At 50.6% G+C, this 25,325-nt stretch overlaps 1 protein-coding gene across 1 annotated transcript in view; it reads left to right on the forward strand.

Moving 5' to 3' along the window:
- LOC144487291 (collagen alpha-1(V) chain-like) overlaps positions 1 to 25,325 on the forward strand; it is a 44,342-nt gene that overhangs the window by 13,115 nt on the left and 5,902 nt on the right. Inside the window, exons 4-7 of the mRNA XM_078205373.1 lie at positions 13,253 to 13,415; positions 16,607 to 16,738; positions 20,985 to 21,095; positions 24,042 to 24,167. Of these exons, the coding sequence (XP_078061499.1) occupies positions 13,253 to 13,415; positions 16,607 to 16,738; positions 20,985 to 21,095; positions 24,042 to 24,167 (532 nt within the window). The remainder of the gene's footprint in view (positions 1 to 13,252; positions 13,416 to 16,606; positions 16,739 to 20,984; positions 21,096 to 24,041; positions 24,168 to 25,325) is intronic.

The raw sequence follows: 25,325 nt of genomic DNA on the forward strand, positions 1-25,325 counted from the left end.
GAGGTGGAGGATGAATGTGTGGCTGAGGGAATGGTGCAGGGGGCAGGGATTCAGGTTCCTGGACCATTGGGACCTCTTTAGGGGCAGGTGTGACCTGTATACTAAAAACGGGTGGCACTTGAATCCCAGGGGGACCAATATCCTGGCAGGAAGGTTGGCTAAGGCTACTGGGGAGAGTTTAAACTAGATAGGTTGGGAGGAGGGGATCAAAGTGACGTGACTGAGAGTGAGGAAGGTAGCTCGCAAACAGAGAAGGGTTATAGGCAGTGCAAGAGGGCAGGTGGACTGGGAACAGAGAAGGGGAGAGGTCAGACCATAGGATTGAGATGTGTCTACTCTAATGCCAGGAGTATAGTGAATAAACAACTAGCTCAAGGAGGAGAGGGCTTGGGAGATGTTAGTAGTGCTTCAACAAACCGGGTCCAGATAAAGGCTGGCATAAAGACACTTTGCCTGAATGCACGAAGCATTCGAAACAAAGTAAATGAGTTGATGGCACAAATCCATACAAATGAATATGATCTAGTGTCCATCACAGAAACGTGGTTGCAGGGTGACCGGGACTGGGAACTGAATATACAGGGGTATCAGACATTTAGGAAGGATAGACAGGTAGAAAAAGGAGGTGGGGTAGCTTTGTTAATAAAGGATAATATCAGGACGGTAGTGAGAGACGACATAGGCTCTAAGGAGCAAAACGTGGAATCGTTGTGGGTGGAGATAAGGAATAGTAGGGGGAGAAAGACACTGGTAGGCATGGTCTATAGGCCCCCAAATAATAACTTAGAGGTGGGGAGGGCTATAAACAAGCAAATAATGGATGCGTGCAAAAGTGGAACGGCAATAATCATGGGGGATTTTAACCTACATATTGATTGGTCGACTCAAATTGGACGTGGAGGGCTTGAGGAAGAGTTCTTGGAATGCTGTCGGGATTGTTTCATTGAACAGTATGTTACAGAACCTACGAGAGAGCGAGCTATCTTGGACCTGGTTCTGTGCAATGAGACAGGTAGGATTAAGGATCTTCTTGTGAAGGATCCTCTTGGGATGAGTGATCATAATATGGTGGAATTTCTGATACAGATGGAGGGTGAGAAAGTAGGGTCCCAAACCAGTGTCCTCTGCTTGAACAGAGGGGAGTACGATAGGATGAGGGTGGAATTGGCTAATGTAGACTGGGCGAGCAGACTGGTAGGTAGGACAGCTGAGGAACAGTGGAGGATTTTTAAGGAGATTTTTTTAAGTACTCAGCAAAAATATATTCCAGTGATGAAGAAGGACTGTAAGAAAAAGGATAACCGGACGTGGATAACGAAGGAAATAAAGGAGAGTATTAAAATAAAATCAGATGCGTACAGAGTGGCCAAAAATAGTGGAGAATTAGTGGATTGGGAAAGCTTTAAAGAAAAACAAAGAACGACTAAGAAAGCGATTAAGAAAGGAAAGATAGATTATGAAACTAAACTAGCTCAAAATATAAAAAATGATAGTAAAAGTTTTTACAAGTATATAAAAAGGAACAGAGTGGCGAGAGTGAATGTTGGACCCTTGGAAGATGAGAGGGGAGATTTAATAGTGGAAAACGAGGAAATGGCTGAGACTTTAAATAAGTTCTTTGTGTCGGTCTTCACGGTGGAAGACAAAAATAGTTTGCCGAATATTAGAGATCGAGAGTTGGTGGGAGGGGATGTCCTTAATACAATTACTGTTACTAAGGAGGTGGTGCTTGGTAGACTAATAGGACTGAAGGTAGAAAAGTCCCCAGGCCCGAATGGAATGCATCCCAGGGTACTGAAAGAAATGGCTGAGGTAATAGCAGATGAGTTAGTAGTAATTTATCAAAATTCGCTGGACTCTGGGGTAGTGCCGGCTGACTGGAAAACAGCTACTGTTACGCCGCTGTATAAAAAAGGAAGTAGACAAAAGGCGGGTAACTACAGGCCGGTTAGCTTAACGTCCGTAGTTGGGAAGATGGTAGAGTCCATTATTAAAGAGGAAGTAACAGAGCACCTGAATAAGAATGGTTCGATCAAGCAGACGCAACATGGATTCATGAAGGGAAAGTCGTGTTTGACGAATCTACTGGACTTTTATGAAGATGTCACTAGTGCGGTTGACAGAGGGGAACCGGTGGATGTGGTGTTTTTAGATTTCCAGAAGGCGTTCGATAAGGTGCCTCACAAAAGGTTGCTGCAGAAGATTGGGATACACGGAGTTAGGGGTAAGGTGTTGGCGTGGATTGGGGATTGGCTATCTAACAGGAAGCAGAGAGTTGGGATAAATGGGTGCTTTTCTGGTTGGCAGTTGGTGACCAGTGGCGTGCTGCAGGGATTGGTGCTGGGGCCTCAATTGTTTACCATTTACATAGATGATCTGGAGGAGGGGACTGAATGTAGGGTATTCAAGTTTGCTGATGACCCGAAGGTGAGTGGGAAAGCGAATTGCGTGGAGGAAAGTCTGCAGAGAGATTTGGATAGGCTGAGCGAGTGGGCGAGGATCTGGCAGATGGAATATAACGTGAGCAAATGTGAGGTTATCCACTTTGGAAGAAATAATAGTAAATTGGAATATTATTTAAATGGAGAAAAATTACATCGTGCGACTGTGCAGAGGGACCTGGGGTCCTTGTGCACTAATCGCAAAAACTCAGTCTGCGGGTGCAGCAGGTGATCAAGAAGGCGAATGGAATGTTGGCCTTTATCGCGAGGGGGATAGAATATAAAGGCAGGGAGGTCTTGCTGCAACTGTACAAGGCACTGGTGAGGCCGCAACTGGAGTACTGTGTGCAGTTTTGGTCCCCTTATTTGCGAAAGGATATATTGGCCTTGGAGGGAGTGCAGAGAAGGTTCACCAGGTTGAAACCGGAGATGCGGAGAGATTAAACAGATTGGGTCTGTACTCGTTGGAGTTTAGAAGGATGAGGGGTGATCTTATAGAGACATATAAGATAATGAAAGGGCTGGATAGGGTAGAGGTGGAGAGATTTTTTCCACTTAGAAGGGAAACCAGAACTAGAGGGCACAGCCTCAAAATAAGGGGGGGGGGCCGGTTCAGAACAGAGTTGAGGGGGAACTTCTTCTCTCAGAGGGTAGTGAATCTCTGGAATTCTCTGCCCATTGAAGTGGTGGAGGCTTCCTCGTTGAATATGTTTAAATCACGGGTAGATAGTTTTCTGATCGATAAGGGAATTAGGGGTTATGGGGAGCAGGCGGGTAAGTGGAACTGATTCGCTTCAGATCAGCCGTGATCTTGTTGAATGGCGGGGCAGGCTCGAAGGGCCAGATGGCCTACTCCTGCTCCTATTTCTTATGTTCTTATGTTCTTAAACCTGCTTGTGACATGAATAAATTAACTAAACTAAGTAAGCATGTGTATGTATGTGTGTACATGTGTGCACTTCCGTATTTGTGAATGTGCATGTGTATACATGTATGTACACGTGTGTGACTTTGCTTGCATTTCAGCCTGTACATAGCAGCTTGCATGAAGGTGTGTTTTCGCTGAGTAGGTCTGTGTGTGTTAGTCTGTTTATACGTCTGTATTTCTTTGCGCGTCTTCATGCTTGTGCAGAGGAGGTGCATTTTTCTGTCTCTATCCCGCTGTGTGTGCCCAATTGTCCATATACTCTGTTGCACCCAGTGTGCCTCTGTCTGTTCATTTCCCCGCCTGTTCAGTGAGTTAGACATCGCCACTGGGAGCCATGAATCCATGTTTGCCAGTGTAACGGGGACTGGAGCTGTGGTAAGTGGTGGAGACTGGAACGTAAAACTACAAAGTGTGAGCTGGAGGTGGGTTTCATTGCACGGAATTGTGAGGTTGTGAATTTTGGAGCAAAAAGGAAAGATCAAAGTACAATTTAACTAGCGGAAAGTTGAAACAGTGGAGCGTCTGAAGAGATTTTGGAGTCAGGTACGTGACAGACCTTCAATTAAAAACTGGCCAGGTACAAAATCAAAAAGGTTAACAGAATTGTTCTTTGTGAAACAGTCTGTTTCTGTGTCTGAGTATTTTCCTGTGTGTGAGACAGTTGGTGGCGCAGTGGTTAGCACTGCTGCCTCACAGCGCCAGGGACCCGCGTTCGATCCAGTTTGGGTGACTGTCTGTGTGGAGTTTGCACATTCTCCCTGTGTCTGCGTGGGTTTCCTCCCGGTGCTCCGGTTTCCTCCCAAATTCCAAAGATGTGCAAGTTAGGAGGATTGGTCATTAATTGCCCCTTAATGTCCCAAGATATGTAGGTTAGCGGTATATATGTGTGGTGTTATAGGTATAGGGCAGCGGTTAGGGCTCTTTCGGAGAGTCAGTGCAGATTTGATGGGCTGAGTGGCCTCCTTCTGCACTGTAGGGATTCTATGTGTCAGTCTTCCTTTCTGACTGAGTATTGTCCTGTTTGTGTCTGTCCTGTGTGTTTCCTGGACTGTTGTTTGTCCTGAGTGTGTCAGTCTGTATCTCTATCTTTATATTGTCCTATGCGTCTGTCTGTCGCCCTGTCTGTTTGTTGTACTGTGTCAGCCTGTTTCTATGTCAGTGTAGTTTCCTGTGTAGAGAGATCTGGCTTTTTTTTGTCTGCATAGTTGTCTGTGTGTCAGTCTGTTTCCCCCTCTGAATATTTTCCTGTGTCAGCCTGTTCCTGTGTCTGTTTAATTCTCACTCTGTGTATCAGTCCCTCTGTCTGTGTATTGTCCTGTGTGTCGGTCTGTTTTTATTTCTCTGCATTATGTTGTGTGTGTCGGTCTGCTTCTTTGTCTGTGTATTGTGCTGTGGGTGACAGCCTGTTTCTATGTCTGTGAATATTTCTGTATATGTCAGTCTGTTTCTACCTGTGTATTGCCCTGTGTGTCTCAGTCTGTCTCTCTGTTTATTGTGCTGTGTGTATCAACCTTTTTCTCCATCAGTATAATGCCCTGTATATGTCCTTCTCTGTTTTTCTCTCTCTTTGATGGTCGTGTGTGTCAGTCTGTTTCTATGCCTGTTTATTGACCTGCATGTGTCAGTCTATTTTTCTGTTTCTCTGTCTGTGAATTGCCCTGTGTGTGCCAGTCTATTTATTTATTGTCCTGTGTGTTGGTCTGTCTCTATGTATGTTTATTGTCCTTTGTTCCCTGTATGTGTATTCTTCTGTTTGTGTCAGCCTGTTTCTCCCTCCTAAGTATTAACTTGTGTGTTTGTCTGTGCCTGTGTATTTTTCACTGTGTTTCAAGTCCATTCCTCAGTCTGTGTACTGTCTTATGTTTGTCAGCCTCTATTTATATGCCCTGTATATGTCAGTCTGTTTCTCTGCCTGCTTATTGTCTTGTGTATGTCATTCTGTTTCTATCGCTGTGTAGTATCAGTCTGTTTCTCTATCTGCATCTTCTTCTGTGTGAGTCAGTCTGTTTCTCTGTGTGTGTATTTTCCCATGTGTCAGTCTGTTTCTGTGCCTGTGTATTTCTCTTTGGATGTCAATCAGTTCCTCTGTCTGTGTACAGTCCTATGTTTGTCAACCTGTTTTTATGTCTGTGTATTCTCCTGTGTATATCAGTCTGTTTCTCTGTCTGTTTACTGTCTTGTATGTGACTGCCTGTTTCTCTCTGTGTATTGGCCTGTGTGTGTCAGTCTGTTTGTCTGTCAGTGCATTGTCTTGTGTTTTTCAATTTGATTCTCTGTCTGTGTATTGTCCTGTGTCTATCTATACATTTGTCTGCCTGTGTGTTGTTTGATGTTTGCATGTTTCTGTGTCTGTGCATTTGGCTGTGTGTTTTGGTCTGTTTCTCACTCTGTATTGGTCTGTGTGTGTTGTCCTGTTTGTACGTCTGTGTTGTCTAATGTGTGCGTCAGCCGTTCCCTTTGCCTGTGTATTGTGCTGTGTGTGTGTGTCAGTTTATTTGTCCATCTATGTATTGTCTTGTATGTGAGTTTCTATTTCTCTGTGCATGTATTGACTTGTGTGTGTCATTTTGTTTTTCCAAATGTGCATTGTCGTGTGTGTGAGTTTCATTGTCTGTTGGTTGTCCTGTGCGTCTCAGTCAGTTCCTCTATCTCTGTATTGCTTTGTGTGTTTCAACCTGTTTCTCTCAGTGTGTATTGTCTTATCTGTGTCAGTCCGTTTTTCAGTCTGTTTATTGTCCTAAGTGTGTCAATCTCTATCAGTGTCTTGTCTACTAAAAATTAGCAGGTCATGCTGCAGCTTAATAGAACCTTAGTTAGACCTCATTTGGAATATTGTGTCCGATTCTGGTCACCACACTACCAGAAGGATGTGGGGGCTTTGGAGAGGGCATAGAAGAGGTTTAACCAGGATGTTGTCTGGTAAGGAGGGCATTAGCTATGGGGAGAGGTTGGGTAAACTCGGTTTGTTCTCACTGGAACGATGGAGGTTGAGGGGTGACCTGAAAGAGGCTAACAAGATTATGAGTGGCATGGACAGAGTGGTTAGTCAGATGCTCTTCCCTAGGGTAGAAAAGTCAAGTACTAGGGGACATAGGGTTTAACGTGCGTGGGGAAAAGTTTAGAGGAGATGTGTGAGGCAAGTTTTTTATACAGAGGGTGGTGAATGTCTGGAAAGCGCTGCCCGGGGAGGTGATGGGAGCAGGTATGATAGTGGCATTTAAGGGACATCTAGATGAATACATGAATAGGATGGGAATGGAAGGATACGGACTCTGTAAGTGCGTACGGTTTTAGTTTAGGCAGACATCATGATCGGCGCAGTCTTGGAGGGCCGAAGGGCCTGTTCCTGTGCTGTACTGTTCTTTATTCTCCAGACTGTTTCTTTGTCTGTATATTGTGGTGTATGTATCAGTTTCTCGGTCTGTGTATTGTGATGTGTGCGTTTTAGCCTGTTTCTCTACATGTGTATTGTCAGTCTCTTTTGCGGTCTCTTTATTGTCCTGCTGTCAATCTGTATGTGTCTGTCTATTGTCCAGCCTGTGTCAGACTATTTCTTTGTCTGTGTATTGTGATGTGGGTGTCAGCCTGTTACTCTGTGAATTTTCCTGTGTGTGCCAGTTTGTTTACCTGTCTGTGTATTGTCCTGTGTGTTGGTCTGTTTCTCAGTCTGTTTATTGTCCTGTGTGTGTCACTCTGATTCTGTTTCTATCTACTGCCCTATGTGTATCAGTCTGTATCTCTATCTTTGCGTTGTCCTGTATATGGCTGCCTGTTTCTCTGCCTTGGTACTTTCCTGCTTTATGTCAGTCTGTATCTATGCCTGTACACTATCCTGTGCGTTTGTCAGTCTGATTCCCTGTCTGTGTATTGTAATGTATGTGTCATCACTTTGTCTGGCAGTGTAATGCCCTGTTTCTGTCAGCCTTTTTCTCTGTGTGTCAACCTGTTTCTTTGTCTGTGTATGGAGCAGTGGGTGTCAACCTATTTCTATGCCTGTGAATTTTTCCATGTGTCATTCTGTCTGTGTATTGTCCTGAGTGTCAGTCTGTTTTGCTCTTTATGTATTTCAGTGTGTATGTGTGTGTGTGTCAGTCTCTTTAGCTGTCTGTGTATTGTACTGTATGTTTGAGTCTATCTCTGTCAGTGTAATGCCCTGTGTACATCAGTGTGTTTCTCTCCATGTGTATTTTCTTGTGTTTGTCTGTTTCTCTGTGCGTGTATTGACCTCTGTGCCAGTTTGATTCTCTGAATATTTCCCTGTGTGTTCGGCTGTCTCTCTGTGAATTTTCTTGTGTGTGTCTCTTTCACGATCTGTGTCTGTTCGCCTGTTTCTCTGCTATATATTGTCCTCCACCTCCCCCAACCAACCCCCCCCCCCCCCCTCTCCACCCACACAGTCAGTGCTGACAACCCCCTTCTCCCGACATCAGACGCCGGGAGATCGCGACTTCTGATTTTCTGTATTGCCCTGTGTGTATCCTTCTAATTCTCTCTATTGTCCTAAGTGTGTTATTCTGTTCCATTTCCTTGCATTATCCTCTTGTGTGTCTGCTTATCTCTGTGTTTTGTCCTACATCTTTCAGACTGTTTTTCTGCCTGTTTATTCTTCTGTGTGTCTCAGTCTGTTTCTCTGGCTGTACTGTCTTGTGTGTTTTAGTCAGTTTCTCTCTGTGTATTGTCCTGTGTGTCATTTTGTTTTTCTGTCGGAATATTGTCCTTTGGTGTCAGTCTGTTCTCTCTCTGTATTGTCTGTGTGTCATTCTGTGTACTTTCCATTTTGTGTGAATCCTTTATATCTGTCTATGTATTGAGCTTAATGTATCAGCCTGTTTCTCTTTGTATTGTCTTGTGTGTCAGTCTGTCTCTGTGTCAGTGTAATATCTCCGTGGCTGCCTGTTTCTCTCAGTGTACATTGTTTGTGTGTCAATTTGTTCCTCTTTTTATGTATCATCATATGTGTGTCAGTCTGTTTCTTGTTCAATGAATGTCAGTCTGTTTCTATTTCTGTGTATTGTCCTGTGCGTGTCAGTCTGTTCCTCTTGGTGCATGTTGAAACGGAGTGACACTCACAAACAATGTACACCGAGAGGAACAGACTGACACGCACAGGACAATACACAGAAATAGAAACAGACCGACACACATATGACAACACACAAAGATTGAAACAGAGCGACACTCACAAACAATCTTTGTGTGTTGTCATATGTGTGTCAGTCTGTTTATTGTTTGTGAGCCTGTTTCTATTTCTGTGTATTGTAATGTGTGTGTCAATCATTTTTTCTGTCAGTATAGTGCCCTGTGTAGGTAAACCTGTTTCTCTGTGTATTGTGTGTGTGTGCCTGTTTCGCTGTGTGTGAATTGTCCTGTTTGGATCAGTCTGTTTCTTTGTCTGTCTATGACCTTGTGTATGTGCGCCTGTTTCTTGGTCTCTGTATCTGTTTCTCTGTCTGTCTGTGGTCTTGCATGTGTTAGCCTGTTGCTCTGTCTCTGTATTCTGCTGTCTGTATAGATCTGTTTCTCTGTCTGTTTGTTGCCTGTGTGTCTCTGTCTGTTTCTCTGTCTGTGTGTGTTGGCTTGTTGCTCTATCTCTGTCTTGTGTTTTAACCTGTTTCTGTCTTTGTATATTGTCCTCATGTTTTAGTCTATTTCCGTATCTGTGTATTATTATCTTGTGTGTGTCAGCCTGTTTCTATGACTGTGTATTATGCTGTGTATGTCACTCAGTTCATGTATATGTTCATTGTCGTCCTGCGTGTGTAAGCATGTTTCTTTATCTCTGCATTGGAACACCAGAAGAGATAGGAACCGGAGTGGTCCCTTCGGCCTCTCGATAATGCTTTGCCATTCAATAGGATCATGGCTGATCCGATATCCTCATGTCCACTTTCCTGCCCTTTCCTCATATCTCTTGAATCGCTTACTATTCAAAAACCTATGACCGGAATCTTACTACCGTTCACGCTGGCAGGATTTTCCCATCCTGCTCGCTGTGAGCAGAGATTTGACGGTCCTTCAAATTCTCCGACCTCGCAGCAGCGTGAATGATTGTGCCCTACCTGACTCGGTCTCAAATATACACAATGCGGCGGCGGGGGAGGTGGAGGAGGGGGGATGTGGGGGAGGGGGAGGAGGAGGAGGGGGGATGTGGGGGAGGGGGAGGAGGAGGAGGGGGGATGTGGGTGGGTGGGTGGCATATTTGGCAGAGAGTTGATTCCAGCAAGGAAATTGGCTTCTCGGTTGGATCTCTCCGCAGATCTTAGCACGCTTGGTGGTTATGGGCCTCTATGAGGCCCCCTGTGAGGGAGGGGGCAAGGGTGGTGGGCGTGCCTGGCAGCTTGGCACTGCTCATCGGGTACCTGACAATGCCAAGGGGCGGACACTGCCTACTGGGGGGCCGATTGGTGGTGGGGGTTGGGGAGGCCGGCGATCCGGGGGAGGGATGGTTGGTTGGGAAGTTGGCAACTGGAAGGCGAGGGGGGCTGGGAAGCAATTGGGAGGCCAATGATGGGGGTGGGGGGAGGGTTGGGAAGCTAGCCATTGGGAGGCCGGCAGTTGAGGGAGGGGTGAGAGTGGGGGGAGGTGGGGGAAGGGAGGTGGGGGTGCAGAGGGGGAAGGGAGGCGGGGGGGGAGAGAGGGGGGAGGGAGGCGGAGGGACAGAGGGGGAGGGGAGGCGGGGGGACAGAGGGGGAGGGGAGGCGGGGGTGCAGAGGGGGAAGGGAGGCGGGGGTGCAGAGGGGGAAGGGAGGCGGGGGGGCAAAGGGGGAAGGGAGGCGGGGGGCAGAGGGGGAAGGGAGGCGGGGTGGCAGAGGGGGAAGGGAGGCGGGGGTGCAGAGGGGGAAGGGAGGCGGGGGTGCAGAGGGGGAGGGGAGGCGGGCGTGCAGAGGGGGAAGGGAGGCGGGGGGGCAGAGGGGGAAGGGAGGCGGGGGGGCAGAGGGGGAAGGGAGGCGGGGGGACAGAGGGGGGACGGAGGCGAGGGGGACAGAGGGGGAAGGGAGGCGGGGGTGCAGAGGGGGAAGGGAGGCGGGGGGGCAGAGGGGGAAGGGAGGCGGGGGGACAGAGGGGGGACGGAGGCGAGGGGGACAGAGGGGGAAGGGAGGCGGGGGTGCAGAGGGGGAAGGGAGGCGGGGGTGCAGAGGGGGAAGGGAGGCGGGGGGACAGAGGGGGGACGGAGGCGAGGGGGACAGAGGGGGAAGGGAGGTGAGGGGAACAGAGGGGGAAGGGAGGCGGGGGGGACAGAGGGGGAAGGGAGGCGAGGGGGACAGAGGGGGAAGGGAGGTGAGGGGAACAGAGGGGGAAGGGAGGTGAGGGGAACAGAGGGGGAAGGGAGGCGGGGGGGACAGAGGGGGAAGGGAGGCGAGGGGGACAGAGGGGGAAGGGAGGCGAGGGGGACAGAGGGGAGCAGTGTGCTCCCCACTAACAGATAGATGCATATGTAGTGGCCCACTAAGCACTATGCAATAGGACCCCCACAACCCCCTTACCGGAATGAATCCCCCTCTGTGATGCACAGAGTGCCGGTGATTTGTTCCACGAAGTACCCCCAAAAAAGGCGGGAAAATCTCCCACTTTTCCGCCCGTTAGGCACTTAGGTTTTTTTGGGAGAATCCTCCCCACCACTCCCCAGCCCCACGCCCATGTTTTTTTCTTTACCTGTGCATTTTCCTGCGTGCGACAGTCTGTTTTGCTGTACATGTATTGTTCTGTATATCTCACTCAGTTTCACTGTCTCTGCATTGCCCTGCGTGTGTCAGTCTGTTGTTCTGTCTGTCTACTGTTCTGTTTGTGTCTGTCTATTTCACTGTCTGTGTATTGTGTATAGCCTGGTTCGATGCCTGTGTATTGTCCTGTGTGTATTAGTCCATTACTGTGTCTGTGTATTGTCATGTGTGTGTCAGTCTGTTTCTCAGTCTGTCTGTTGCCTAGTGTGTGTCAGCCTGTTTCTGTGCCTGTGTTTCATCCCATGTGTGTCAGTCGGTTTATCTGTCTGAATATTGTCCTGTTGTGTCAGCCTGTTTCTCTGTCTCTGTATTATCCTGTTTCTCATGATGTGGAGATGCCGGCGTTGGACTGGGGTAAACACAGTAAGAAGTTTTACAACACCAGGTTAAAGTCCAACAGGTTTATTTGGTAGCAAATGCCACTAGCTTTCGAAACGCTGCCGCTTCGGCACATCTCCCACTCCACCTGACGAAGGGGCAGCGCTCCGAAAGCTAGTGGCATTTGCTACCAAATAAACCTGTTGAACTTTAACCTGGTGTTGTAAGACTTCTTACACAGTAGCGCAGTGGTTAGCACTGCTGCTTCACAGCTCCAGGGTCCCGGGTTCGATTCCCGGCTCGGGTCACTGTCTGTGTGGAGTTTGCACGTTCTCCTCGTGTCTGCGTGGGTTTCCTCCAGGTGCTCCCGTTTCCTCCCACAGTCCAAAGATGTACGGGTTAGGTTGATTGGCCAGGTTAAAAATTGCCCCTTAGAATCCTAAAATGTGTAGGTTAGAGGGATTAGCGGGTAAATATGTGGGGGTAGGGCCTGGGTGGGATTGTGGTCAGTGCAGACTCGATGGGCCGAATGGCCTCCTTCTGCACTGTGGGGTTTCTATGATTCTATGATTCTTACTGTGTTTATCCTCTTTCTGTCAGTCTGTCTTCATGTCTGTTTCTCTACCTGTGTATTTGTCATGTGTGAGTCAGTCTGTATTGCTGTATGTGTGTATTGTACTGTGTGTGTCAGTCTTTTTATCAGTCTGTGTATTGCCCAGTCCGTCAGCCTGTTTCTATGCCTGTGTATTGTCCTGGGTGTGTCAGTCCATTACTGTGTCTGTCAGGCTCTTTTTATGTTTATCAACCTATGTGTGTCAGTCTGTTTCACTGTCTGTGTGCTGCCCAGACTGTTTCTACCCCTGTGTATTATCATGTGTGTCAATCTGTTTCTCTGTGTGTGTATTGTTCCATGTATGTCAGTCTGTCTTCATGTCTGTGTCGCTGACTGTGTACTGTCCATGTCATGACTGTCCTTTATGTTAGCCTGTTTATGTCTTTGTATTGTCCTGTGTCCTGCAGCCTTTTTCTCTGCCTGTGTATCAGTCACTTTCTCTGTCTCTGTATTGTTCTGTGTGTCAGCCTAACTTTCTGTCTGTATTTTATCCTGGGTGTGTCTGTCTGTTTCACTGTCTGTCTATTGTCTACGTGTGTCAGTCCGTGTATTGCCCATTTTGTGTCAGCCTGTTTCGATGCCTGTGTATTGTGCTGTGTGTGTCAAGTTGTTTCTGCTTTCCTTGTATTGTTTGTGTGTGTCCATCTGTTTATCTGCCTTTATATTGTCCAGTGTGCATCAGTCAGTTTGTGTGTCTGTATATTGTCCTGTTTACGTCTGTCTGTTTCACTGCCTGTGTATTGTCTGTGTGTGTCAGCCTGTTTCGATGTCTGTGTATTATTCTGTATGTGTCAATCTGTTTCTCTGTGTATTGTCCTGTATGTGGAGATGCCGGCGTTGGACTGGGGTAAACACAGTAAGAAGTTTAACAACACCAGGTTAAAGTCCAACAGGTTTATTTGGTAGCAAAAGCCACACAAGCTTTCGGAGCTCTAAGCCCCTTCTTAGAAGAAATAAACCTGTTGGACTTTAACCTGGTGTTGTTAAACTTCTTATTGTCCTGTATGCATGTCAGTTTCTCTGGCTTTGTATTTTCCTGTGTGTGTCTTTCTGGTTCACTGTCTGTTATTTGGTTCATGTTTGTCAGTCTGTCTTCCTGTCTGTTTTTCCAACTGTGCATCATGCTGTTTGTGTCAGTCTGTCTCATTGTCTGTATTTTTCCATGTCTGTCAGTCTGTTTCCTCATTCTATTTCTCTGACCCACCTTGTATTGTCTCACTCACCCCTGCAGGTGGCATCGACTTGCTATCAGTGTGCAGAAGAAGAAGATCACCATGATTTTTGATTGCAAGAAAACTGTGACCAAACCCCTGCCCCGGAGTAACAAACCCATTATTGACACCAAAGGAATTGTCGTGTTTGGAACCAGGATTCTCGATGAAGAAGTCTTTGAGGTAAATTCCAGGCCCTTCTTTCCTTTGAATCTTTCTCACCCCAAGTCTTTCGATCAAGGTTAGGGACATGTATAATGCTGAGATGCAAGACTTGTGACAGACACTTGAACAGTAATGTGGCGATGATCACAGTTACAGTTCAACTTAGATACAGAGTAAATCTCCCTCTACACTGTCCCCATCAAACACTCCTAGGACAGGTACAGCACGGGGTTAGATACAGAGTAAAGCTCCATCTACACTGTCCCCATCAAACACTCCCAGGACAGGTACAGCACGGGGTTAGATACAGAAACTGATTGTGACTCTGTTGAATCCTGTAACTCTGTGACGCTGTCTGGTCCCTGCTCCTTGGTTCTGGCAACTCGAGATGAGGAAAGTCCCAGGACTTGGGGATGGGCCTGGGGGGATCAGTGGTGCTTTCCGCCGGGTTCCCTGGCAACGGAATCAGTGGTGGGCTGCCTGACGTCAGGGCCTAACCCTGCAGTAAAACACGGAAGCTCTCTCTGCACCATGACAACAGTGGGTTGCCGGGGGTTAGACAAGGTCCCTTGCATGGGAACCTGGCCTTGTCTGGAAGCAGGCTTGTCACTCCGCCGAGCAGGTGGGGAGGAGGGTGAGGGCTACAGGCGAAGGGAGGGCTGCCTCCCGGGCTGGTGACCCAGGCCCATCTCCCTGGCAATCACTTCCGTCAGGAGGTGAATGGAAGCTTGGCTTCCGGGATTCAGTGCCGGACTGCGTTGGGGATTAGTGGGAAAACGTTGTAGTATGTTAGGGAGGGGAGAGGGGGCGGGGGTGGGGGTGGAGATGTGGGGGAGGAAGAGGAGGCTCTGAACCGTGAGGTGATTTGTGTCTGGCTTCAAATGGAGTCTTCAGAACTTCTCCTGAAGTTCTGCTCCCCACTGCTTCTTGGCTCCCAGTCCCGGCCACGGGGTGTCAGAGTCGCTGCAAGAGTCACTGATTAATCAGCTAATTAATCCACCTCGTGGAAGGAGTGGAGAAGCTTCCAAGGTTTGGGAGTCGGGGGAGGGGGGGGGGGGGGTCGGTGCGGGGAAGGCTGCTGCCTGTATGATAATCCAATGTTCGCAGCCTAGAGAAAGAGAGAAACTGTGCTTGGGAGAAGTTGTGTAGATTTGTTCAACGAGACATTATACCCACTGCCCCTTCCCATCCCCCTCCCCCACTGCCCCTTCCCATCCCCCTCCCCCACTGCCCCTTCCCATCCCCCTCCCCCACTGCCCCTTCCCATCCCCCTCCCCCACTGCCCCTTCCCATCCCCCTCCCCCACTGCCCCTTCCCATCCCTCTCCCCCACTGCCCCATCCCATCCCCCTCCCCCACTGCCACTTCCTTCCCCACTCCCTCCCCCATTACTACACCCTCCCCCACACCCCACTCCCTCTCCCACTCCCCCTCCCCCCCCACACCCCACTCCCTCCCCCATTGCTACACCCACACCCCACTCCCTCCCCCCCGCCCCCTCCCTCCCCCTCCCCCTGCTACTCCCCCCTCCCTCCCCTCGCTCCCCCCTCCCTCCCCCCGCTCCCCCTTCCCTCCCCCGCTCCCCCTTCCCTCCCCCCGCTCCCCCTTCCCTCCCCCCGCTCCCCCTTCCCTCCCCCCCGCTCCCCCTTCCCTCCCTCCCCCCCGCTCCCCCTTCCCTCCCCCCGCTCCCCCTTCCCTCCCCCCCGCTCCCCCTTCCCTCCCCCCCGCTCCCCCTTCCCTCCCCCCCGCTCCCCCTTCCCTCCCCCCCGCTCCCCCTTCCCTCCCCCCGCTCCCCCTTCCCTCCCCCCCGCTCCCCCTTCCCTCCCCCCGCTCCCCCTTCCCTCCCCCCCGCTCCCCCTTCCCTCACCCCCCTCCCCCCTCCCTCCCCCCCGCTCCCCCTTCCTCCCCCCCCGCTCTCCCTCCCTCCCCCCCGCTCCCCCCTCCCTCACCCCCGCTCCCTCCTCCCTCACCCCCGTCTCCCCCCCCCTCAGCCCCACCTTTTCTTGGATCTTACTGTGCGCGGTCAGTGGACCGCCATGATTGTCTGCATCCAGGACAAAGCAGTGTGCTGGATTGCTACCCCTTCCATAAACATTCACTCCCCCCACCATCATCACAGTGGCAGTTGTGTGTACCATCTACAAGATGCACTGCAGGAACTCACCAGGGCTCCTTAGGCAATGCCTTCCAAACCTATGACTGCTGCCACCTAGAAGGACAAGGGCAGCAGATACTTGGGAACACCATGACCTATAGGTTCCCCTCCAAGCCATTCATCATCCTGACTTGGAAATATATCGGCCGTTCCTTCACTGTTGCTGGGTCAAAATCCTGGAACTTCCTCTCTAACAGCACTGTGGGTGTTCCTACACCTCAGGGACTGCAGCGGCTCAAGAAGGCAGCTCACCACCACCTTTTCGAGGGGCAATTAGGGATGGGCAATAAATGCTGGTTTGGCCAGCGATGCCCCCACATGAATGAATAAAAAAATGGATATTCAGTAGAGCCTAACCGCAAGGCCCGAGTATCCCCCAGGCTGCAGTGTAGCTATGTCACTCCTCCTGGTTTATTCTGAACACATCGATGTTTACATTCGAATCATCCATGAAGCAGTGGGACAGCAGAACGATTTCCTCTTCTGTCTCCATGATCAAAATACGACTCTCACTTTTCTTGAGTGGATTTTTTGAAAAACTCTTTTAGAAGATAATTGCTGGAATTTTACTCTCCCACCTGCCACGGGAACCAGAGCAGGTGAGGGCCGGACAGTGGAAAGGTCCGTTGCCACGGGAACCAGAGCAGGCGAGGGCCGGACAGTGGGAAGGTCCGTTGCCACGGGAATCAGAGCAGGCGAGGGCCGGACAGTGGGAAGGTCCGTTGACCTCGGGCTGGGATTTATGGTTTCGGGATGAGCGAGGCCATAAAATCCCGCCCAATGTGATCAAAACGGGAAAGGTTGGGAGATTCAGATGGGATGTTAATGAACCTCTGGTTGCTGACGCTGTTCTAGATCATCGAGTGGGGTGGCAGGAGGGATGGAGGGGGGTGAGGGAGGGTCAGAGGGGTTGGGGGCAGGTCGAAGGGGGTGGGGGAAGGTCATGGGAGGATCACAGGGTGTTTCTGAGGGTGTGTCCAAACATTGAGCTTTTTAATTCCAGGACTTCCAATGGCCCCATTTCACAGCCTCTTCTAACATTCTCTCTCCCTCAGGGTGACATCCAGCAGCTGCTGATTTCCTCAGACCCTCGGGCTGCCTACGACTATTGCCAGCACTACAGCCCGGACTGCGACACCCCACTCCCGGACTACCCCCAGAGTCAGGAACCCAGTGCGAAGGAGTATGTAAGTGTGCAAGAGAGAGGGAGCCTTCCACCCCTGACCCCCCGCCGCCGACCCCCCACCGTCGACCCCCCACCACATACTACGGGTTACAGAGCTAATGAATCCCTGTCCATTGATATCAGAGATTGATCCGTGTGACAGAGTGCTGGTTCTGGGTAGCGTAACGGAGACCCGAGCCACGCAATTGGACGTTTCCAGAATGCAGTCTGGGAAATTTCAAACGAAACCTAACTCGGTTTCTAGTCACCCCCTTCCCCAGTGAACAGAAAACACTTGGTTGTGACCTCAGGACCACGGGAAATGTGTGCTAAATGCTGGCCTGGGTTAATCCTCAGAATTAATTATTCCTGCTTGAGAGAGACCAGGGGAAGTCATTGTTGGGTTTTCTTTTTGCTTCTACTTTTCCCATGGACTCTCTCTCTCTCCCCCTGAGATCGTTGCCCCCTTTGGGGTGTCCATGAAGAAAGAGCCACTCTGGGCTGCCCCGCCCCCACTGCCTGCAGTGGGTGATGGCTCTACTAACACATTCTCTGTCGCATGATTTGTCCCTCTTTAACTTGCTTAACACCGGTCAAATTAATAAGCAGATTGGGGGGGGTAGGGAGGCTTCATATTCACTGATGACTACTCTGCACAATTGGAAAGTTTGGGCCCCTCTCTCTCTTTCCTACACCGGCAACTGGTGGCCATTTTGTATTCACATGACACCGTCCTAACTCGCCGTTGGTAGAGGCTGGGCAATGCCCTGTTGTTGGGCGGTGGACAGGGGGGTGGGGGTAGTTATTTGCTGAGGAGGAGGGGAAGAAATTCATTGTGCCTCAGAGTCTGTTGATGGAATTGGCTCTCTTGGGATGTGATGTGATAACAAGCTTAATTACTCAGGAGTCTGCTCTCAGCCCCTCAGTGAGCGTTCATCTCCACACCGGTCAGTTCAGCCTCCTGCTTCATCTTCAACCCCCACCAACCACCCCCCCCCCCCCCCCCCCCATCGCCTTCCAAAACAAAACCCCGCTCTCTGACTTACTCAATAGCAATGGTAGGGTGGATTTTAACTCGGGGCAGGGAGATGAAGTGGGTGACAGGGTGGGGGTGTGACGCCGGTTTCTCCCAGTCCCTGCAGGGACTTGAGTGCAGAGGGAAAAATGAAAGCTGGCAACCCACTACAGCACTGAGGGTGTGTCGCAGTGCCTGCTGTGCCGCCTTAAGCATGAGGCATTAAACCCAAGGCTCCACCTGCCTGCGACAGGGTCCCGCGGCAGTAACTCAAAGGAGAGAAGGGGATTTATCCCTGCCCTGCTGACCAGTATTTACCCCTCAATTGCCACCACACAACAGAATGGATTATTTGATCACCTGTTTGTGGGATCTTGCTGTGCACGGGTTGGCTGCTCTGTTTCCAACATTACGACAGCCAGTACACTTCCAAAGAAGGAAGCACTCACTTCGCTGGAAGGTGCTTTGAGACATCTGCTGAATGTCTGTCCAAATGCAAGTCTTTGGTTCCGACCCACCTCAAGTGTGAGTCTCCACTGCTACCCAACATCAATTGAGGTGAATTAGGGCTTATTTCGCTACCGCATTCCACCCATCTCCCACCCCCAGTGCCCAAACTCCCACCACCCCCAGATTTCCCCTCCCTGATCCCACGGAACTCGCATCTGGAGAACCGGGATCACATTCATCGCCACGCTCTGTCACGTGCCCACCTCCCACTTGGCAGGGGACAAGCTCCCTGGTAAAGAGATAAACTACCTTCAGTGATCTCTTATTTTCCTCCTTAAACCCTCCTCTTCAGGTGGGCGGCTAAAAGAACAACAGTGCAGGGACGGGGGACGGCCATCTGTGCGACCCGGAGAAGATTGCCTCTTCCAGGCTGATCGCCTCCCCTCCCACAGTCCAGAAGACGTGCTGGTTTAGGTGCATTGGCCATCCTAAATTCTCCCTCAGTGAACCTGAACAGGTGCCGGAGTATGGCGACTCGGGGATTTTCACAGTAACTTCATTGCAGTGTTAATGTAAGCCTACTTGTGGCACTAATGAAGAAACTTAAATTTAAACCCTCTTGCTCCTGCCGGTCATGAAGCTCCTTCACAAGTGTGTGCCTTGAGAGGTGACCTTTGTCCTTCTGGCCATTCTATCTTGGGAGGTATTGTTGCTTCCCCCTTGTTCAAGCCCCCAAGCACCCTCCCAGCAGCATCCACCCTCCCCACAAACCCACCCACCACTCTCATCACCCCCCACCCCAACCCAACCCAACCCAACCTGGTCGACTGGGACCAACCATCTCCTTGGTCAATACAAAGAGCAGTTGGACACGACTCCCAACTCCCCAACCCCCTCACAAGCCTCAGCCCACTTTCCAGTTTTGGGCAGTTGGGCAAAAACAGATATCAAATACATCGACTAATATGGAAGCCTAGCGTATGGAGAGGTTAAGAGCGGGCCACCCCCCATCCCCACCCCCTCCCCCCATCCCCACCCCCTCCCCCGTCTTCCTGACGAAGCTGTTGTCTCAGTGCTAAACTGACAAGAGATGAACACAACGCCCGGGCTCTTTCCAACCTCCTCCCCACGCGCGATGCTGATTTTATGCCGGCTATTGTAACTTACCTTGTTAAGAGTATTAATGAAGAATGTAACACAGCTCCGCGGCCGGTCTGTGATTACACACATGGAAAATTAAGAGATTGCCCTCCAATGGTTTTTGTTCATGTCCCACCCTACGGTATCACCGCCCTCCCACCACGGCGGCAGCGTCCATGACGGGCCCTTGTCCAAGGGACGATGCCGCTTTGATAGGACTCTGCTGTGAAGCGATCGAGGCCTCTGCTTCGACTGAGTTACAGGCCGTGCTCCCATCAACTGGAAAACGATCCGCAGCTAAATCCAACTGGGAGAAGCCAATCGGGCCAGAGGTTTGTATCTGTGCCGGGGTGTCATTCACGTGGGCCAGTGGCTGAAGTGTCAAAGATCCCTCACTCCCTTATGGACCATGATTGGCCCAGTCCTTGTCCAGCACCACCCCCAGCTCCAGTGGGAACAGCAGGGAGAATCCTTGACCTGTCAGCTGCGTGTAGCACCTCCAAACCTCCTGTACATCAATTCCATTTGGACCGACAACCATCACCCCTTGACATTCAATGGCATTCCCATCACTGAATCTCCCACTATCAAATTCCTGGGGTTACCATTGACTAGAATCTGAACTGGACTAGCCACATAAACACGGTGGCTACCAGAGCAGGTCAGAGGCTGGGAATCCTGCAGCGAGTAACTCACCTCCTGACTCCCCAAAGCCTGTCCACCATCTCCAAGGCACAAGCCAGGCGTGTGGTGGAAAACTCTCCACTTGGCTGGATGGGTGCAGCTCCAACACTCCAGAAGCTCGACACCATCCAGGACAAAGCAGCCCGCTTGATTGCTACCCCAAATTGCTACCCCAAATGATCACTCCTTCCATCACTGACACACAGTGGCAGCGTGTGTACTATCTACAAGATGCTCTCTCCAAAGGCAGCACCTTCTAAACCCACGACCTCTACCATCTAGAAGGACAAGAACAGCAGATACCTGGGAACGCCACCACCTGGAGGTTCCCCTCCAAATCACTCACCATCCTGACTTGGAAATATATCGGCTGTTCCTTCACTGTCACTGAGTCAAAATCCTGGAACTCCCTCCCTGACAGCACTGTGGGTGTACCTACACCACAGGGACTGCAGCGGCTCAAGAAGGCAGCTCACCATCACCTTCTCAAGGGCCAAATAGAGTTGGGCAACAGATGCTGGGCCTAGCCAGCGACATCCACATCATGCACATCAATAAAAAGATTCCATAGAAACATAGAAAGTCGAAGTAGGATTAGGCCATTCGGCCCTTCGAGCTGGCTCCACCATTCATTTTGATCATGGCTGATCATCCAATTCAATATCCTGATCCTGCCTTACCCTTGATTCTGGTTAAGTCACTGAAACGTTCTCAAGAATGGTGAGTGAGAATTGGAGTGAAATGAAACCTTGTATATCTTAGAGACGCTTTTCTCATTTCGTGAGCAGGTCTGTCCACTCCTGATTGGCTAACTCGCTGTGGTCAGGAACAACTGTTGCCCTTTTTCCTGTTTTCGAGTGAGCTAAATTTCTATTCTCCCTCCCTGACATGAACAGAAATTTGTGAAGATCTCTTAATTTCCGTTCTAACAGTTTCTGCTGTGATTTTATTTTTCTCTGCCTGTCTCTGTCACTCATAGTACTATGACGAGGATTACGAGTATTATGACTATTACTCTGAGTTTCACACATTTCCTCCGCCCACCATGCCAACGACTGAGGGAGCTGTTGGAAATGCGGATCCGGGGCAGGTAAAAATAGAGGCGGGGCAGTGTGCCCGGCATGTGCCAGCGTGTCTTGTGTATGTCCAAGGTGTTGTCCTGTGTGGCCTGAGCCGTGTCCCCCGTTATCATCATGCCGCCATCATTGCTTATCATCATCGATCGCTTCCATGTTCTGAGGTTTGGACGGAGCACCAAGTTGTGATCTTTATAAGACTTTGTGGGGCCTTGGGTGGTTGTGAGGGGACGGTGGCGGGATGGGGGGGAGAAACAGGAGGGTGAGACAGGGGGTGGTTTGGAAATGGGCACGGGGCAGAAAGGTGGGGTGGTGGTGGGGTGGGGGGGGGCGCGTTGGAGAGATAGAGACAGAGAAAACAGTCGGTTATTCAGCCCATCGGGACTGCTCCACCGCCGTTTGATGCAATCATGGCTGATCATGGCCGGAACTCTCCAGGCCCCATCCCCCAACCCCGCTCTTGCTGCCAGTGAGAATGGAGAATTTCTCACTCAACCTGGAGCGTAGAAGAATGAGTGGAGATTTGATAGAGGTGTATAAGATTTTGATGGGTATAGATAGAGTGAATGCAAGCAGGCTTTTTCCGCTGAGGCGAGGGGAGAAAAAAAACCAGAGGGCATGGGTTAAGGGTGAAAGGAGAAAAGTTTAAGGGGAATATTAGGGGGGGCTTCTTCATGCAGAGAGTGGTGGGAGTGTGAAATGAGCTGCCGGATAAAGTGGTAACATTTAAGAAAAACTTGGACGGGTTCATGGATGAGAGGGGTGTGGAGGGATATGGTCCAAGTGCAGGTCAGTGGGACTAGGCAAAAAATGGTTCGGCACAGACAAGAAGGGCCAAAAGGCCTGTTTCTGAGCTGTAATTTTCTATGGTTCTATGGTAACCAAATCTCCATTCGCTGCAGCGGGACTGGAGAATTCCAGTCGCAGGCGAGGTCGGAGAATTCCGGCCCCTATATCTCAACACAGCACTCCAGCGCTCTCCCCATTCCACTTGACCTATTTAGAGTCTAGAAATCTATCACTGGGTGAGAATTCCACAGGTTCACCACCCTCTGAGTGTGTGTGTGTGACAGTGTGTGTGTGACAGTGTGTGTGTGACAGTGTGTGTGTGACAGTGTGTGTGTGACAGTGTGTGTGTGACAGTGTGTTTGTGTGTGACTGTGTGTGTGTGTGACACTGTGTGTGTGACTGTGTGTGTGTGTGTGACTGTGTGTGTGTGTGTGACTGTGTGTGTGTGTGTGACTGTGTGTGTGTGTGTGACTGTGTGTGTGTGTGTGACTGTGTGTGTGACAGTGTGTGTGTGTGACAGTGTATGAGTGTGTGTGTGTGTGACAGTGTCAGAGTGTGTGTGTGTGACAGAGTGTGTGTGACAGAGTGTGTGTGTGTGTGTGTGTGTGTGACAGTGTGTATGTGTGTGTGTGTGTGTGAGACAGAGACCATCTGTGAATATGAGAGACAGAAAGGGATTTGTCCAGTTGATCTAATGCGCATGCACACACACATAACCACACACCCATGAATTCAGGTTAAGCGTTGGGAATGGGCAGGTTGTCTCATGAGGAAAGGCTGGACAGGCGAGGCTTGTATCTGCTGGAGTTCAGAAGAGTAAGAGGCGACTTGATTGAAACATAAAATCCTGAGGGGCATTGACAGGGTGGATGTGGAGAGGATGTTTCCTCTTGTCAGAGAATCAAGGGGTCATTCATTTAAGACAGAGATGAAGAGAATTTTTGTTTCTCTGAGAGTGTGGAGAGTCTCTGGAACTTTCTTCTTCAAAAGGCAGTGGAAGCAGAGACTTTGAATCTTTTTAAGGTAGAGCGAGAGAGATTCCTGATTAACGAGGGGGTGAAAGGTTATCAAGTGGGGGTCGGCAGGAATGTGGGGTTGAGGTTACAATCTGATCAGCCATGACCTTATTGAATGGTGGGGCAGGCTCAAGGGGCCGAGTGGCCTAGTTCTAATTTGTATGTTCGTATGTATTTTGGTGCAAGCCGTGGAAAAGTGGGGGGATCTTCCACCGGGAGGTTCCTCACAGCATGAACGATCCCAATGGAAGACAGCTGAACAGCGACGGCTTCTGTTGCCAGGAGAGTGCATTTTGGGGATTGATGTAGGGTAGGGATGACCATGGGGTTAGCAGTGGACATGGTCTTATCAGAGTTCAGGCCTGGTGCTCGCCCGATAAAGATTGGTTGGCAATGGGGATTCCTCATGGCCGCCATGTGTTGCACCATCTCATTTCATGCCATTGGTCATGTCCATTCTCTCTCTTTCCCTCTCTCTCTCTCCTCTTCCATGGCTTCCTCCATCCCATTTTTCTCACCGCCATCATTCAGAAAGGGAAAACCAATGGGCGGAAGCAGGCGGCAAACGGCGCCACCAAGCCGAAAGCGAAGGCGTTCAGGGTCGGCGTGGCACCCCCAAAAAAGGCGTCCCTCCCGAAGCCTGCTGCCGTCAAGTTGACAACTGCCCGGAACCCTGCGGTCAAGCACAGAGCCGCAGCCGTGACCAAGTCCGCCTCCGCCAAATCGCCCGCAGCCGCGACCAAGTCCGCCTCCGCCGCAGCCAAATCCGCCGCAGCCGCGACCAAGTCCACCTCTGTCAGAACCGTCCAGCAAAAGAGCCGGCTGAACGGATTCCAACAGGTAGAATCGCAACCATCGCAAAGGAGGGCCATTATTCCAATCTTTCCTCTCCACCCGCTATGGAAAGATCCCTGGATAATGCCGTCATCTCTCTCTCTCTTTCTCTCTCTTCTCACCCGCTCATTCCCACCATCTCTTGCACCATCTTCTGCGACCCCATTATCTCTGCGATAATGGGCCTCATGGCATCGCCTCTTCTCAACCTGCTTGATTCCCTCCCCACCCCTTCCCCCAACCCATCCCCACACCCTCCCACTCCTCGGCAAACGCTTCAAGCCGCTAACGCCCTCTTCTCCCGTTACGAACCGTGTACAGGATCCGACGGACCCAGCCCTCTACGAGGATGAGATCCCCTATGAGACTCCAACGGCCGGGCAGGACTACAGCGAGGTGCCAGTCACGGACGAGGTGCCGCAATTCACCGGGGGCGAGGCGACCGAGGTAACGCGGCTGCCCACACTGCCCTGCACTGCCATCTTCCTCAGAGCTGCCTCCCCGCAGGGAGCGGGAGGACATGAGCAGCTGCTGAGCCCCCCCTGGTTGGGGTGATGTTGGGAGGTATGGGGAGGGATGTGAAGGGTCGGGGGTCAGGGCACAGTGGGTTGGTGGGTGATCCTTGGAATGGGCAGGCAACGTTCCACCCATTCCCAGCTCTACAAATCCATTAAACCTCGACAACACTGAGGTCACAGATAACTGCAGTCAGAGCCCTTAGGGTGGTGTGAGGGAAATGTCAATACGTTTCTAATCCAGAGGTGCCAGACTGATGATCTCTGGGGAAAATGCGTTCAAATCCTGCCAGGACAATCAGGGGAACTTCAAGTCAATCAATAAATCTGCCATTTGTTGGTGACCATGGCAACCATTCCTGACTGTCATTTAAAAACCCCATCTGGTTCACTGCTGCCCCCCCCCCCTCCCCCCGCAACCTCCCACCCCCGTAGGGAGGGAAATCAGCCTTCCTTGGCCAGTTTGGCCTACAGGTTACCCCGGAGCCTCCCACAACTCAAGCAATGTGGTTGGCTCTTTACTGCCCCCTGTGAAATGGCTGAGCAAGACACTCAGTTCAAGGGGCAATTAGGGATGGGTGACAGTTGCTGCGATGCCCACATCCCCTGGATGTGTAAGGAATTGGTGACCGGAGGGGCTAACTGGATATCAGGCCTAAAAGAGATCCATTATGTTGGCAGGTTGCAAAACTAATCAGCTTCTTCCAAAGTGGCCAATCCTTTTCCGAAACAGTGGTGCATGCAGCAAGAATGTTCGGTGATGGCAACCAACTGGGAGCCAAGCAAGGCACCACTGAATCATTGGCACCATGGACAAGCTGCACCCTAACTCCATTTGGGCGGCACGGTAGCACAGTGGTTAGCACTGCTGCTTCACAGCTCCAGGGACCTGGGTTCGATTCCCGGCTTGGGTCACTGTCTGTGTGGAGTTTGCACATTCTCCTCATGTCTGCGTGGGTTTCCTCTGGGTGCTCCGGTTTCCTCCCACAGTCCAAAGATGTGCGGGTTAGGTTAATTGGCCATGGTAAAAAATTGCCCCTTAGTGTCCCGGGATGCGTAGATTAGCGGGTAAATATGTAGGGATATGGGG

This window comes from Mustelus asterias, unplaced genomic scaffold (assembly GCF_964213995.1).
Source record: "Mustelus asterias unplaced genomic scaffold, sMusAst1.hap1.1 HAP1_SCAFFOLD_704, whole genome shotgun sequence".
Taxonomy (NCBI): Eukaryota; Metazoa; Chordata; class Chondrichthyes; order Carcharhiniformes; family Triakidae; genus Mustelus; species Mustelus asterias.